This window comes from Grampus griseus (assembly GCF_964374135.1).
Source record: "Grampus griseus genome assembly, chromosome: 3".
In the NCBI taxonomy this organism is placed as follows: Eukaryota; Metazoa; Chordata; class Mammalia; order Artiodactyla; family Delphinidae; genus Grampus; species Grampus griseus.
Window position 1 is genome coordinate 152,866,347 of NC_139019.1, and position 17,534 is coordinate 152,883,880.

The 17,534-nt window shown below is 40.7% G+C and overlaps 1 protein-coding gene across 7 annotated transcripts in view; it reads left to right on the plus strand.

Moving 5' to 3' along the window:
- The window catches only part of NSD1 (nuclear receptor binding SET domain protein 1), a gene marked incomplete at its 3' end in the record, with an annotated part of 136,853 nt that overhangs the window by 36,072 nt on the left and 83,247 nt on the right, over positions 1–17,534 (plus strand). For all 7 annotated transcript variants that reach the window (XM_082650799.1, XM_082650800.1, XM_082650803.1 and 4 more), the window contains one exon: positions 13,716–13,851. In XM_082650799.1, the coding sequence (XP_082506925.1) occupies positions 13,716–13,851 (136 nt within the window). The remainder of the gene's footprint in view (positions 1–13,715; positions 13,852–17,534) is intronic.

Consider the following 17,534-nt stretch of genomic DNA (forward strand, 5'->3'; position numbering starts at 1 on the left):
GATCTTTTGTTGTGGCACGCAGGCTTCTCTCTAGTTGAGGTACACGGGCTATGTAGCTGTGGCATGTGAGCTTGGTTGCCCTGTGGCATGTGGGGTCTTAGTTCCCCAACCAGGGGTTGAACCCGTGTCCCCTGCATTGGAAGGCAGATTCTTAGCCACTGGACCACCATAGCTATCATTTATTTTTGGTAACTTGTACTCAATTAAAAATAGAGTTGTTCAGTTGAAACAGCCTGCTACAAAATTGGAGGCATTATTATACTACTTTCACAAGCAAAGAAACAAGCTCAGAGAGGTAAAGTAACTGTCCAGAGTCTCACAGGTGGTTTAAGAGCATAGCAGAAATTAAGCCCATGCATTTCTCTATTCTGGCAGTGTGTATAATTCCTCATTTAATTGTAAGCAAATGTAATGTATATAAGGGATTAAGACTTTAAAGATTTAGTGAATTACAAATGCACAGAATAGTATAGATATTTATCTTCTTTTTTTTTTACGGTACACGGGCCTCTCACTGCTATGGCCTCTGCTGTTGCGGAGCACAGGCTCCGGACGCGCAGGCTCAGCAGCCATGGCTCACGGGCCCAGCCGCTCCGCGGCATGTGGGATCTTCCCGGACCGGGGCACAAACCCACGTCCCCTGCATCGGCAGGCAGACTCAACCACTGCGCCACCAGGGAAGCCCAGATATTTATCTTCTTACCCTGCTTTATCTCATAGTCTTAGACAAGTCATTTGGTCCCTCTGTCTTTCATATTCTGTTTGGGAATAGTTTATCCCTCAGAGAGGACGTTCATTTTTAATGTTATAATACCATATAGATCATGTAACAGCATTGGAATTGTGTTACTACTTAAATATTTTTAGGTCAGTTATTTGGAAATTGAAATATTTTTGTAAACATAGTGTTAAATGGAGGTTAAGTGCCTATACTGCCATATTAATCCTTAAAGTAGTTTAAATGTACCTTTTCAAAGAAATACAGTGAATAATGTTACAGCAGCTGCTTTTTGAGTTGTAACTATGTGTTAGGCGCTTTATAACTTTATGAAGTATGATTTCAGAGAGCCTAGGTTTTTAACCATTACACTGTGCTCTTAAAATGATACCTTTATACTAATTAACATAAAAAATAAATAGAGCCCTTAAATGTTGCAACTTAGGGTAGAATCAGGTTTGAATAGAGGAGGAAGAACAAGTTTCTGATATCAGGGTTTTGAAGTAATGTAAGTTAACACCTATAGTGCTAACACATTACCAGCTACTGGTACTTAACATATTAATAATGTTTACATAGGAGGCTTCCCTGGTGGCACAGCGGTTGAGAGTCTGCCTGCCAATGCAGGGGACATGGGTTCGAGCCCTGGTCGGGGAGGATCCCACATGCCGCGGAGCAACTAAGCCCGTGTGCAACAACTGCTGAAGCCCATGCGCCTAGAGCCTGTGCTCTGCAGCAACAGAAGCCACTGCAATGAGAGGCTCTTGCGGCACAGTGAGGAATGGCCCCCGCTCGCCGCAACTAGAGAAAGCCCACGCGCAACAACGAAGACGCAACGCAGCCAAAAATAAATAAATAAATAAAATAATGTTTACATATTAGCTTATTCAATACTTCCGGTAGCCCTGTGAAGTAGGCATTATTAATTGTCCCCATTTTACAGATGATACAAATGAGGCACAGAGACAAAAGCACTTTCAGATATTTATCAAGGCAGGCAGTTCAGAGGATTATAATGCTTATTTCTTGGGCTTCCCTGGTGGCGCAGTGGTTGAGAGTCCGCCTGCCGATGCAGGGGACACGGATTTGTGCCCCGGTCCGGGAAGATCCCACATGCCGCGGAGCATCTGGACCTGTGAGCCATGGCCGCTGAGCCTGCGCGTCCAGAGCCTGTGCTCCGCAACGGGAGAGGCTACAACAGTGAGAGGCCCGTGTACCGCAAAAAAAAAAAAAAAAAAAAAGCTTATTTCTTTGGTGCACTTTTCTCACTGTGGTAGGAAATTCTGTCTTGCTGCATTTCTATACATTTTTATTTTTCCCTTCAAAGGAAATGTGTGTTAAAATTTACTTTAAAATAGTATGCAAGATATACTAAAAACCATGAAATTGGATACTTTAAAGTGGTTAAAAAGGTGGTTTTGTGTTATGTGAGTTTTATCTCATTTTAAAAAAACTATGCACATAATACATGTTCAGTGTACAAAAATTAGAAAATGTAGATAAGCCAAAAATCACTTGACAGTATCCACAGATCCATTTATCATTCTGACCTCTATCCTTCCAGACATTTTTTGTGTATGTTTGTGTATGAAAATGTATCTCTGTAAGATTTGAGATCATTGTATTACATGCCTTTTCCCTTAGTATATATGTATAAAATTTCTGTATAGCATTCAAATGTATAGGTGTTCTGTAATTAGCCAAGTCTGTGTCCAACATCTAGATTATTTTCGTTTCTTCCATCATTTAAAAAGTGAAGAGATTAAGTTACATTTAAAGTACAGTTTTTCTAAAGTATGCCATGTTCTCTCAAATCATTTCTGAGGTATTTTTTCTTTTCTTTTTTTTAAATTCAAGTATAGTTGCTTGTTTCTGAGATTTTAGTCACTGCCCTCCGTGGCTGAAGAAAAGGCTCTTGGCAAACCAGAAAATGTGTTGACAGCTGCAGAACAGCTACAGTGACTTTGCTTGTGTGAATAGACTTTTTAAAGTTAGTTAATGTGTGTGTGTGTGTGTTTTTTTTCTTGGCCTCGCTGTGCAGCTTGTGGAATCTTACTAGTTCCCCGACTAGGGATTGAACCCGGGCCCTGGCAGTGACAGCCCCGAGTCCTAACCACTGGACCGCCGGGGAATTCTCTTAAGTTAGTTGTTCTTGATAGGGGAATATTGAATTTCCAAGATATTTGGGGGGATGTGAGTTATATTTAAATATTTTGGAAATTCATATGTAAAGTGTAGAATCCTGTGTAAAGAAAATTCTGGTTTATCTTCTGAGAATAGACTGGTGCAATGTTAAAAGCATTTTTTTTTTAATTTTAAGTTTTATTTATTTATTTTATTTTTGGCTGTGTTGGGTCTCCGTTTCTGTGCGAGGGCTTTCTCTAGTTGCAGCAAGTGGGGTCCACTCTTCATCGCGGTGCGTGGGCCTCTCACTATCGCGGCCTCTCTTGTTGTGGAGCACAGGCTCCAGATGCGCAGGCTCAGTAGTTGTGGCTCACGGGCCTAGTTGCTCCGTGGCACGTGGGATCTTCCCAGACCAGGGCTTGAACCCGTGTCCCGTGCATTGGCAGGCAGATTCTCAACCACTGCGCCACCAGGGAAGCCCTAAAAGCATTTTTATTGGAGTCAGGTTTGAATCCCTGCATTGATATTTTAGTACTAGTTTTGTGAACCTGGGCAAATGACTTAATTTCTGCCTCAGTTTTTGCATGCATGATATGGAGAAAAACACACTCCTACTCTATTCTTAGAAGCTACTGTGACATCAGAGATAATTCAGTATTAAGTGTTCAGCAGAGTGCCTGAGTTTTATTGTAACCAAATGTAGCTGGCTAGATCACTATACTTAGTAATTTTACTTAGCAGTTACTCAGTGTGTGATGTGGTTGAGATGCACTTTTAACCCTCTTCAATTCTGACTTGAATGAAATACTGTTGTGAGACTGGGTTGGAGAGTTATTTTGTTTTGTTTTTTGTTTTTTGTTTTTTTGTTTTTTTTTTTTTTGCGGTACGCAGGCCTCTCACTGTGTGGCCTCTCCCGTTGCGGAGCACAGGTTCCGGACGCGCAGGCACAGCGGCCATGGTTCACGGGCCCAGCCGCTCCGCGGCATGTGGGATCTTCCCGGACCGGGGCACGAACCCGTGTCCCCTGCATCGGCAGGCGGACTCTCAACCACTGCGCCACCAGGGAAGCCCCTGTTTTGTTTTTTTTTAAAACTATCTTTGAAGAGGGCTGGGGACCCTAGAATGATTTTGAGCACTCACACATGACTATGAATGCTTCAATCGAAAATAATTGAAAATAGCTGGGGGGGCTTCCCTGGTGGTGCAGTGGTTAAGAATCTGCCTGCCAATGCAAGGGACACAGGTTCAAGCCCTGGCCCGGGAAGGTCCCACATGCCGCGGAGCAACTAAGCCTGTGTACCACAACTACTGAGCCTGTGTTCAAGAGCCTGCAAGTCACAACTACTGAGCCCATGTGCCACAACTACTGAAGCCTGTGTGCCTAGAGCCTGTGCTCCGCAACAGGAGAAGCCACAACAATGAGAAGCCCGTGCACTGCAATGAAGAGTAGCCCGGGCTCACCACAACTAGAGAAAGCCCGCGCACAGCAACGAAGACCCAACACAGCCAAAAATAAAAACAAACAAACAAACAAAAATTAAAAAAAATAAAACGAAAATGGCTGGGGATGTTTCTAACACACAGTAATAAAACATTAAAAGTGGGTTCCATTTTCACTTGTGCTTAGAAAGGTTGAAGGCAGAGCCAAGGGAGGCAGAGAGGAAGGTTGGTCTGTGACCCTTCCCTAGAACCTAGGGTTAACTCCATAGCTTTCATGAAACCAAATTTGTTAGCGTACCCAGTTTCTGAATAGACTAACAGCAGTTCATGACACCATGACGGATAAATGTTGGAGAAAGAGACACTTCCATTGTACCAGAATATTTGTTTTGAATAGCCAAAGTGTGCCCCCTTTCCAAAATCTGGATATGTGGGAGATTAACTGGTAATCTGAAAGTTGCTTAGAGAACTATAGCTTTTTTTTTTTTTTAAGAACTATAGCTTTGAAATATAATACTCTGTGACTAAATTCTGATATGCTATCCTTGTCCCAAATTTAGTGCCCGTTCCCAAGCCAGGGAGTTTTGGGGAATATGTTGGCCAAGCAATTCTAGCAGAGCTTAAAAAGAATCCTTACCTGTTTCTACCCCTCAGGACTTAGTCCTCAGGCACCTTTCTCTACTATACTCACTTAAAAAAAAATTAATTAATTAATTTATATTTTTGGCTGCGTTAGGTCTTTATTGCTGTGCACAGGCTTTCTCTAGTTGTGGCGAGCCGGGGCTCCTCTTTGTTGCAGCGCACAGGCTTCTCGTTGCAGTGGCTTCCCTTGTTCTGGAGCACGGGCTCTAGGCACACAGGCTTCAGTAGTTGTGGAGCGCGGGCTGAGTAGTTGTGGTGCACGGGCTTAGTTGCTCCGCGGCATGTGGGATCTTCACAGACCAGGGATCGAACCTGTGTCCCCTGCACTGGCAGGTGGATTCTTAACCACTGCGCCACCAGGGAAGTCCCTGTACTCACTTTCTTGATGATCTTTTGTCATCAAGACTCCGCAAAGTTCTCTCTAGTCTGGATCTTCAGAACTCCAGAATCATATATACATTGGCTTTCTTGACTTTTTCATTAGGTTGTGAAATTGAAGTGTTATACTTGTTCAAAACCAGATTCCGGATGTACTTCCCCAAACCTGCTTTTCCTGTAGTCTTCTCTATTTTAATAAATGGGAACTCCATCATTGCAGTATTTAAGTTATAAAGGAATGATCCTTGATTTCTCTGTTTCTGTAGCATACACATCCAATCCATCAGCAAATTTCACTGGCTCTTCCTGCTTCGTGCCCCCCCTCCCCCAATCCCAGCTAGGTTCACATAACTATTACATCTCATCTGGAGTGGTCGCTCTGCTTTTCACCCTAGCACCCTAAGGCTGTTTTTACCATGGCAGTCAGAGTGATCCTTTTAAAATATCAGCCCTTCAAAGACTTCTATCTCACTCACAGTAAAAGGGCATAATAGGATATGTCTTGGGCTTCCCTGGCGCAGTGGTTGAGAATCTGCCTGCTAATGCAGGGGACATGGGTTCGAGCCCTGGTCTGGGAAGATCCCACATGCCACGCAGCAACTAGGCCCGTGAGCCACAACTACTGAGCCTGCGTGTCTGGAGCCTGTGCTCCACAACCAGAGAGGCTGCGATAGTGAAGAGGCCCGCGCACCGCGATGAAGAGTGGCCCCCGCTTGCCGCAACTAGAGAAAGCCCTCGCACAGAAATGAAGACCCAACACAGCCAAAAATAAAAATATAAATAAATAAGTAAATAAAAGATTACTATTAAAAAAAAAAAAGACATGTCTTCCTCTCCCTGAATCATTTTTTTGACTTTATTTCTTCCTATTTTGTAGGTCACATTGACTTTCTTTTTTTTTTATTAATTAATTAATTAATTATTGGCTGAGTTGGATCTTTGTTGCTGGGTGTGGGCTTTCTCTTGTTGCGGCGAGTGGGGGCTACTCTTCGTTGCGGTGCACGGGCTTCTCATTGCAGTGGCTTCTCGTTGCAGAACACGGGCTCTAGGCGTGTGGGCTTCTGTAGTTGTGGCTCGCGGGCTCTAGAGTGCAGGCTCAGTTGTTGTGATGCACAGGCATAGTCGCTCCGCGGCATGTGGGGTCTTCTGGACCAGGGCTCGAACCCGTGTACCCTGCATTGACAGGTGGATTCTTAACCACTGCGCCGCCAGGGAAGCCCGAGTCTTCATTATTGATTTATAGAAATTCAACTGATTTTTGTGTGTTGACTTTGTATCTTCATACTTTGCTGAATTCATACATTAGTTCTATAAGGTTGTGTGTGTGTGTGTGTGTGTGTGTGTGTGTGTGTGTGTAATTTTTAGGATTTTCTACATATAAGACCTGTGAATAGAGATATTTTTACTTTTTCCTTTCCAATTTTGTTGCCTCTTATTTCTTGTGTAGTTGCTCTGGCTAGAACATCCAGTATTATGTTGAATAGAAGTGGAGAAAGCTGGCGTCCTTGCTGTGTTCCTGATCTTAGAGGGAAAACTTTCAGTCTTTCACCATTCAGCAGTATGCTCTATGGATTTTTCATATATGGCTTTTATTATGTTTAGGTTGTTTTCTTCTTCTTTTTTCCTTTTTTAAAATATTTATTTATTTATTTTTGGCTGCATTGGGTCTTCGTTGCTGTGCACGGGTTTTCTCTAGCTGCGGCGAGCGGCTGCTACTCTTTGTTGTGCTGCACAGGCTTCTCGTTGCGGAGCATGGGCTCCAGGCACGCAGGTATCAGTAGTTGGGGCAGGCGGGCTCAGTAGTTGCGGCTCGCGGGCTCTAGAGCGCAGGCTCAGTAGTTGTGGCACACGGGCTTAATTGCTCCGAGGCACATGGGATCTTCCTGGACCGGGGCTCAAACCCGTGTCCCCTGCGTTGGCAGGCAGATTCTTAACCACTGCGCCACCAGAGAAGTCCCAGGTAGTTTTCTTCTAATCCTAGTTTGTTGAGTATTTTTTTAATCATGAATGAGCATTGAATTTTATTAAATGCCTTTTCTGCATCAGTGGTGATGATCATGTGATTTTTATCCTTCATTCTGTGAATGTGGTGTATTAAATTTATCTATTTTCATATGTTGAACAGTCCTGTGTTACAGTAATAAATCCCACTTGGTCATGGTGTTTTGTTTTGTTTTGGTTGTTTTTTATTAATTGAGATATAATGACATAATAGCATTATATTAGTTTCAGCTGTTCAGAACAATGATTGATACTTATATTATGGTTTTTTAATATGATGTTCAACTTGTTTTGCTGAATTTTGTTGAGGATTTTTGCATCAGTCTTTATAAAGGATATTGGTCTAGGACTTCCTTGGTGGCTCAGTGGTTAAGAATCTGCCTGCCAGTGCAGGGGACATGGGCTCGAGCCCTGGTCTGGGAAGATCCCACATGCCGCGGAACAGCTAAGCCAGTGTGCCTCAACTACTGAGCCTGCACTCCGGAGCCCGCAAGCTGCAACTACTGAAGCCTGAATGCCTGGAGCCTGTGCTCTGCAGCAAAGGCCACCGCAATGAGAAGCCTGCGCACTGCAACGAGCAGTAGCCCCCACTCACTGCAACTAGAGAAAGCCTGCGCGCAGCAATGAAGACCCAGCATAGCCAAAAATAAATAAATAAATAAAAATAACTTATAAAAAAGGATATTGGTCTGTAGCTTTTTCTTTGTCTGACTTTGGTATCAGTAATGCTGTCCTCAAACAGTAAGTTAGAGTTTATTCCTCTTTAGTTTTTTTCGAAAAGTTTGAGAAGGAGTGGTGTTAGTTCTTTAAATGTTTGGTACAATTTACCAGGGAAGCCACTGGGTCCAGGGCTTTTTTTTTTTTTTTTTGCCACGCCTCACGGCATGCGGGACCATAGTTTCCAGACCAGGGATTTAACCCCGTGCCCCCTGCATTAAAAGTGCAGAACCTTAACCACTGGACCGCCAGGGAAGTCCCTACAGGGCTTTTCTTTGTGGGGAGATTTTTTGATTACTCACAACTGATTCAGTCTCCTTACTAGCTATAGGTCTATTCACATATTCTGTTTCTATGTCATTTAGTCTTGGTAGGTTTTGTGTTTTTAGGACTTCATCTGTTTCATCCGAGTTATCCTATTTGTTGGTGTACAACTGTTGCTACTGCTCTCATAATCCTTTTTATTTCTATAGGATCAGTACTTATGTCCCCACTTTTGTTACTTCCTTCCGTGTGTTACTGTTGGCATGTTGTTTCTTTTTCATCCTCTTTCAGTCCCTTTTTTGAATTTGATCTGAAGTGTGTCTTCTAGACAGTGTAGTTGTATAATATTTTTTAATCTCTTCTGTCAGTTTCTGCCTTTGAATTTTAAATCCATATACATTTTATGTAAATAGTGATAAGGTAGGATTGATATCTGTCATTTTCCTCTTTGTTTTTTATGTCTTGTATTTTTGTTCCTCTAATCCTTTGTTACTGCCTTCTTTGGTGTTAAACATTTTCTAGTGTAACATTTTTTTTTAAATTTTGTATTTTTTAAAAATTTGGTTTTTGGCTACGCCCCGCAGACATACGGGATCTTAGTTCCCTGACCAGGGAATTAGCACCAATATGTTTCATCCAACTGGACATACAGAGATATTAGGGAAAGCTGTTCTGAAATGCGCCTATCCGGCCAGTCTAAGCTCACATTGACATTTGTTCACTCTAGTCTTCCCTGATATTCTCCAAGTGCCTTAAAACAGGAATTCATCTTTGTGTTTCTTGTTGAGCTTTGTATGCAGGTGTTTAGTTGAATTATGGGCTTTACAAGGAGTTATTTTGGAGTCTTTCTTTCCCATGTGAGATTTTTAAGCTCTTCTGAAGAGAAGAGTCATATTCCTTTTTTTTCCACCTTTAATTTTCCCTTGTTATTTTCTCTATTTTCATGTTTGGAAGCCTCACTTTGGTCTGGACTTCTTGCCTGTTTCTAATTTTTTATATACTAAAAAATTAGTATATAAATGGATGTTGCTGTTCATTAATAATATGTATTTGTATAGACATTTTCCCCCAATAAGTTTGTATATATTGTTTTATTTGGTCATCCTGGTAAATGAATTAAATAGTAAGGAGGAAATTAATGTCTCAGGTTTATGAAAATCTTTACCCATGATACCTTTAATTTAATGAAACTTTTATTTGTGTTTCTCAGTGACTTTTTTTAATCATAGTTTTGGCATAGTTTCTAAATAGTTGGTATATCATATGTGTGGCTGTGTATTACATTTTCAGTATTCCTTAACTTCATCTGCACTTTGCATATTTCATGGAGTTTTCAGCATAATTTGTTTAACAGGTCCCTTGTTGGATGTTAACTTTTTTAAAAAAAATTGAAGTATAGGTGATTTACAACGTTGTGTTTCTGGTGTACAGCGAAGTGATACAATTATACACAAACACATTCTTTTTCTGATTCTTTTCTAATTTAGTTTATTACAAGGTATTGAATATAGTTCCCTGTGCTATACAGTATGACCTTGTTTATCTATGTTATATACAGTAGTTTGTATCTGTTAATCACAAACTCCTAATTTATCCACCCCCTCTTTCCCCTCTGGTAACTGTAAGTTTGTTTTCTATGTCTGTGAGTCTGTTTCTGTTTTGTAAATAAGTTCATTTGTATCATTTTTTAGATTCCACATATAAGTGATATCATATGATACTTGTCTTTCTCTAGGTCCATCCAGGTTGCTGCAAATGGCATTACTTCATTCTTTTTTATGGCTGCATGGAATTCCATTTTATATGTATACCGCATCTTTATCCGTTCATCTGTCGACGGACATTTAGGTTGCTTCCGTGTCTTGGCTATTGTAAATAGTGCTGCAGTGAACACTGAGGTGCATATATCTTTTGAAATTGGAGTTTTTTCTGGATATTTGCCCAGGAGTGGGATTGCTGGATCATATGGCAACTCTATTTTTAGTTTTTTGAGAAACCTTCATTGTGTTTTCCATAGTGGCTGTACCAATTTACATTCCCACCAACAGTGTAGGAGGGTTGTTCCCTTTTCTCCACACCTCTCCAGCATTCATTATTTGTAGACTATTTATTTATTTATTTATTTATGGCTACATTGGGTCTTTGTTGCTGCGTGCAGGCTTTCTCTAGTTGCAATGAGTGGTGGCTACTCTTTGTTGCAGTGCATGGGCTTCTCATTGTGGTGGCTTCTCTTTGTTGTGGAGCACAGGCTCTAGGTGCGTGAGCTTTAGTAGTTGTGGCTCCCGGGCTCTATAGCGCAGGCTCAGTAGTTGTGGCACATGGGCTTAGTTGCTCCGTGGCATGTGGGATCTTCCCGGACCAGGGCTTGAACCTGTGTCCCCTGCATTGGCAGGCGGATTATTATTATTATTATTATTTTTTATGTAGAATCTGATCCATTCTTTTTTTCTTCCAATTTTTATTTTTATTTATTTATTTTTGGTTGCATTGGGTCTTCATTGCTGTGTGTGGGCTTTCTCTACTTGTGGCAAGCGGGGGCTGCTCTTCCTTGTGGTACGCAGGCTTCTCGTTGTGGTGGCTATTCTTGTTGTGGAGGTGCAGAGCATGGGCCCTAGGCATGTGAGCTTCAGTAGTTGTGGCACGCGAGCTCAGTGGTTGTGGGTCGCGGGTTCTAGAGTGCAGGCTCAGTAGTTGTGGCGCACGGGCTTAGTTGCTCTGCGGCATGTGGGATCTTCCCGGACCAGGGATCGAACCCTTGTCCCCTGCATTGGCAGGCGGATTGTTAACCATTGCGCCACCAGGGAAGTCCCTGTAGACTTTTTAATGATGGCCATTCTGACTGGTGTGAGATGGTACGTCATTGTAGTTTTGATTTGCATTTCTCTAATAATTAGTGATGTTCAGCATTTTTTCATGTGCCTGTTGGCCATCTGTATGTCTTTGGAGAAATGTCTGTTTAGATCTTCTGCCCATTTTTTGATTGGGTTGTTTGTTTTTTGTCATTGAGTTGTAGGAGCTGTTTGTATATTTTGTAATATAGAGTCACATTGTTTGCAAATATTCTCTCTCATTCCATAGGTTGTCTAGGATGTTAACTTTTTGTTGTCATAAATAACTGCTTTAGATATCTTTTTACAGTTCTTTTACTTTTTTGGATTATTTCCTTTGGGTTAAAATATTGGGAGTAGAATTAATAGTTATTTTCATTTTCATGGTTCGTGGTAGAGCAAGTGTTTCTTTCCTGGTTTTATTATGTCTTAGGGTGCTGATGCTGAATTAACTGACTTGTTTAAGGTGACACAATTTGTGATAGAGTCAGAAGACAGCTCATTACTGCTTTGTGTGATTCTGGCTTCTGGCTTTAAGCAGTACCACTCATGGTCTTTCTTATCCATCTGTTATTGAAGCCTTGTGTTTTATGGCTTTACTTCCTGATCACTGATATATTCCTGATATATTACTACTACAGTCACTTTGTAGTAGTAATATATGGCAAAGACAGAACCAGTATCATGTTATAGATTGATTATGGCTGAATTTGTCATAAAGCATGTAATAATCATGGGGTTTTATTGTTATTGGGATAGTAGTTGAGAGTTTGGGATCCTGAGTTGGACTGCCCAGGTTTGAATCCTGTCTCTGCTACCTACTACATAACTATATGACTATAGGCATATAGTAACATAGGAGTAATAATATAGTATCTACCTTAAGAGGATTAAAGGAGGAACAGTGCCTGGTATATAGCAGACATCAAGTAAATGGTAGTATATTTAAAGTCGTTTAGGACTCAGATAAATAAGCAAGTCCATATTTATCAATGATTGCCAAATAAATGATTACAAACCAGATTATATCCGAAATTTATGGGAACCTACTTAAATTGTAGTTTTCAGTACAGGGGCATGTAAAAGAGTTTTCTATTCCATCTTGGTATCATGGTTTTAAAGTTTCAAAGCCAACTAGCTCTGAAGTAATTTTTTTTTCTGACAACTTACAGAATGATAACAGGCAAAAATGGCCCTTGGGGCTTGCTTTTCAAAAAAAAATGTTTTAAAAGTTGTAGTTTCTGTCTCATTTCCGAGTAACTCTATATACATGAAGAACTAATGACACTATTTTCAATAAGGGTATTCTGTGAGATTTACTTCTCTCTGAATGCACAGTCTTAAAGTTGACTGGTAACTTACAAATCATTGAATTGAGCCCAATACTTTGATATCCTTGAGCCCCAGGTATTACTCATCATTTTTATTTGAATGATTTCAGTCAATTCATGCAGCATATTCTTTATTGGACACTTAATATGTACTAGGTGGGTACTGTTTTAGGCATTAAGGAGGGACGACTGAGTCTGAGGGAGGAACTCACCAAGCCTTTTTTAGGACATAGCATTTATAGAAAATCATAATATTTGTATGCCCCCTTGGAGTAAATGGAGTAGGTTGTCCTTTGTCCAAGTACCTTAGGTGCTGCTTTTAGCTACCCAGAAACAGCTCAGCACATGTGAACTCCTTTGTGTGGTTTATGGCTGCGGGGGGAGCTCAGTCCTACTAAACACAAAGCCATCTTCCTCTCCGAGGGCAGGAGACCTCCGTACTGTTGATGCGGTGTTAAAGGCATGGGTATAGGTTTAGAGCTGAGATGGAAGCATTTGGATTGCAGATTAATTAGGTATTATTTTTGGAGAAAAGATGCAGCCAGGGTCTCTGCATTGGATATGTCCAGGGAGCTTGATTCATATTGTGTTGTGCTTCAATGGTATCCCTTGGAGTTGGGCAGTGTACTGTTCTGGATGCAGCCTCTCTTGCACGTCCTGGGAAAAATATGTCAGTTGTGCTGACATTGCCAGAATCTAGCCTGTAGCTTTCAGGATTATTTCAGTAGGCCATTATTGTAAATTAATTAATAAGAATGTCTGTGTTTGAGAAGGATGTAGAGTATCACCTGCAGAAGGGACCACAGTCTCCCCTTCCCCCAGTTTACTGAGATAAAGTTGGCATATGTAGTGGTATCAGAGTCTCTTGACATTGTTAAATTTCTTCCACCCCCCACCCCCCACCCCTGTTGTGTTGTGATCCAAGGACTTGGGCAAAGATATCTTTTCCTTGGGATGATTCTGTTTATCTATTATTTCAGTTTTTAGCTCTTTAAAAATTTGAAATAGCTTATTTATTTTCCTAGAATGTAGGTAGTTTACTTACGTAAAGCAAATGTAAATTGAGAGCTACTACTGACTTTATAAAGCGCTGTGTTATAAATAGTTAACACAGTAATTTTTAATTGTACTTATTTTGTAATTGTGGTTAAGCTGGAGTGTTTTCATCTAGTATTCATTGGTAATGCTTTCTCAGAAGGCTAGTGGAAAGATGATATGTTGTTTCAAAAGGTTCTGATTTTTATTGATGCCCCATGTTTTGTCTGTTTCAAGTGTCAGCCCAAGAAAAAGGCTACGCCACTGAAGTATGAAGTTGGAGATCTCATCTGGGCAAAATTCAAGAGACGCCCTTGGTGGCCCTGCAGGATTTGTTCTGATCCGTTGATTAACACACACTCAAAAATGAAAGGTAATACTTGCAGTTGATTATACATGATAAAATACGGTATGGAATTGTCAACTTGCAGTTTCCGTTAGTAATAATTCATTCTTACCTTTGAGCATTTTGTTAATGAATTGTTATTATGTATTTTGTCTTTTCTGGATTTTTTTTTAAGGTTTGTTTTATTTTACTCTATGATTTAAAAATTCTCAATTATTCTATCTGTAGATGCCAGAAAATGTTAGGCTTATTAGCTAAAGTCTACATTGTCCAGAATCACTTTTCAGTATATTTATGTTTTTCTACTTCAGTCTTCAGGTTTGTATCATTTTTGTTAGTTTTAAAGCTGAAACAGTTATAAAGATTGCTTATAAGTCATTTTGAATTTTAAAGTCTTGATTTAGACTATTCTCTATAGTTACTAAAGTTTGTTACTTATTTGGTTGTTCTGTATGAATCTTACATGTCTTAACTTTAAAATGGTATAAGGGGCTTCCCTGGTGGCGCGGTGGTTGAGAGTCCGCCTGCCGATGCAGGGGATGCGGGTTCGTACCCCAGTCCGGCAAGATCCCACACGCCGCGGAGCGGCTGGGCCCGTGAGCCATGGCCGCTGAGCCTGCGCGTCCGGAGCCTGTGCTCCACAACGGGAGAGGCCGCAGCAGTGAGAGACCCGCATACCGCCAAAAAAAAAAGTGGTGTAAGATAAGGGCTCAAACTTCATTTTGAGCTCCCTCTTTCCTGTTAAGATAGTTTGTGATTTTACTGTAGTTTTAATATATGTGTTTTAGGTTTTAAATTGGTTATATACACACAAGATTAAAAAAATCTCTGGTCTGCCCCACTCTTTACCTCTCCTTTCAAAAAGTAACCAGCTGTTATTAATGTTTCTTTCTAGACTTTCTTTATGTAAATCCAACTATATAGTTTCATCTCCCTACCCCCTTTGATTTAGTTTAACGTAAACATAGCATATTGTATGTATGTTCTACAGGGTTTTTTGGGGGGGGTTGAAAATTTTATTTATTTAATTAATTTTTATTTTTGGCTGTGTTGGCTCTGTTGCTGTGCACGGGCTTTCTCTAGTTGTGGTGGATGGGGGCTATTCTTTGTTGCGGTGTGCGGGCTTCTCATTGCGGTGGCTTCTATTGTTGCGGAGCACGGGCTCTAGGTGCGTGGGCTTAAGTAGTGGTGGCTGACGGGCTCTAGAGCACAGGCTCAGTAGTTGTGGCACGCGGGCTTAGTTGCTCCGCGGCATATAGGATCTTCCCGGACCAGGGCTCGAACCCGTGTCCCTTGCATTGGCAGGCGGATTCTTAACCACTGTGCCACCAGGGAAGCCCCTGTTCTACAGTTTTTTCACTTCTTGGAGATTTTTCCATTGAAAACTTTTTTTTTTTTTAAACAGCTCTATAATTTTCCTCTTATGGTGTACTTTATATAACCATTCCCCTGTTGATGGATATTTAGGTTGTTTCTAATCTTGTGTTAGAAAGATTACACATAAAATACATACGTATACACATACACATGTGTGTTTGTGTGCATACAAAACAGTGCTATAAATAATAACTGTGTTTCATGTATTCATGTCTGTTTATCTGTAGGATAACTTGCCTAAAGTAGTATGTTGGATTTTATTTTATATTTTGAATATTAATAGTGAAGTTCCCAAAGACCTTTATAGCTCACTGTTTAAAGAAAATGATATCAAACTTTGTGACCTGTTTGGACATTTAAATTCTACTGTAGAAAATTCTTTTAGTCCTCCCCCTCTACCCTTCCTATGCCTGTGAGACTGATGGTTTCTTACTCATTGTGATATTCTTTATATGCACTAGTTGGGTCTATGCCATTTGTTCAACAAGTAATAAGTACATTCTATAGGTACTATGCTAGCTAGGTATTGGGATCCAGTAATTGGCAAAACATTTTGCTTCCCTTTGTGTATAATTAGAGTCCAGTTAAAGGGTGAAGGCACCAGCAAGTAATCAGACAAATAGATAGTTAACTGAGAGGTGTGTTCAAGGCAAAATATTGATGTACAGTCACTGATATTAGTGGGGGTACCTAACCTGGACTTTTGGTCCAGGTTAGGGGTAGTCAGGGCCAATTTTGTTAGTAAAATTATCTTTGATCTGAGACCTGATAGGACAAGTAGGAATTAACCAGGGAAAAAAGATGGTTCCAAGCACAGAAAGTAGTATATGTTCAATCCCTGAAAGGGCTGCCGCCCATAGACTGATGGAAGGTGGTACAGTATGAGGCTGGAGAAATAGATATGGGTCAAATCATGCAGCATTTTGTAGACTTCATTAACAATTTTGTATTTTTTCCTAAGAACAATAGGATACCATTAAAGAGCTATGAGCAGAGGGAGATGTGATCTGATTTGTGTTTTTTAAAGTTCACTCTGAGTGCAGTGTGGAAAATGATTTGGAGAGGGACACAAATCAGAGGAGATAATCAAAAGGGTCATTGCAGGGATTATGGTGAGATTATAGTTGTGAATAGGGAATGAAGAACTATTTAGGAGATAAAATCTATATGATTTGCTAATGGACAGATAATGGGGAGTGAGGGAGAATGAAGCCTAAGGTTTCTATACCTCAGGCAGGTTCCCAAGTTTTTAGCTTTACCAGTACATACATAGTGTCCTCATTTACTGAGAGCACTGGAACATCTATAACTTAGAGGTGACATCTGCTTGTTGATATTAGTCAAAGCCATGGGTAGGGCATGGATGAGATGGCCTTGGGATAAAATATACGGTGGGATAAAAGGTGGCTCTGAGGAAGCCAACGTTTGAGGTCTGTAAGGAGGAGACTTCAGTGTGCAAAAGAGATGGGGGAAAATCAGGAATGGAAGAGAAATACCAGGAGAATGTGGTATTGATGGTGACTAGAGCGTTGCTGCTGTTGTTGTTGTTTGCCGCTGCATGAGGCATGTGGGATCTTAGTTCCCTGACCAGGGATGGAGCCCACGCCCCCTGCAGTGGCAGTGTGGAGTTTTAACCACTGGACAACCAGGGAATTCCCTAATAATAGTTTTTAAAAAGATGTTTCTTAACTTGGTTTATTAGAGCATAGAATTAGTGTGGCTCTTTATAGTACTGAAGGGAACTAATACTTGAATAAACCTATTGTCCTAAAATTCCTACCCATGACTCTGTCTTCCTGACACCTTCCCTTCATAACCACTCTTGGAGGAATCATCAACTTTCTCCACTTCCAGATGGCCACTCGTTTCTGAACGCACTGAAATTTCTCATTCTCTCCTTTTATTCCACTAACCTTGTTCTAAGCAGAGTCATTAGTGACCTGGTAGTACAGTGGATACTAGTTTTTAATTTTTTGGTTGTCAGGTGCAGGAAAATTCTTCCTCGTAGTAACTATCTATCTTGTTCTTGACTTTCATGTTCTCTTCTCCTCCTTCTCCTTCTCCTTCTCCTTCTTTCCATCCTTATTAACTCTTGAGTTTTAACTGTCATCAGTAAACTGAATTCATATCCACAGTGCTAGTGTTTCCCCAGGCTTCAAATCTGCATCCCAACTCTATACTTGAAGCTTTCACCAGGAGGTCCTTTAGGCAGTTAAGGTCAGCTTGTTTAAAACTGACCTAATTATTTTCCTCCTCAAACCAGTACTTTCTGTTTCATTTCCTGCCTTAGTGAATAAATTACTGCCACTTAGTCACTTAAACCAAATACCAAG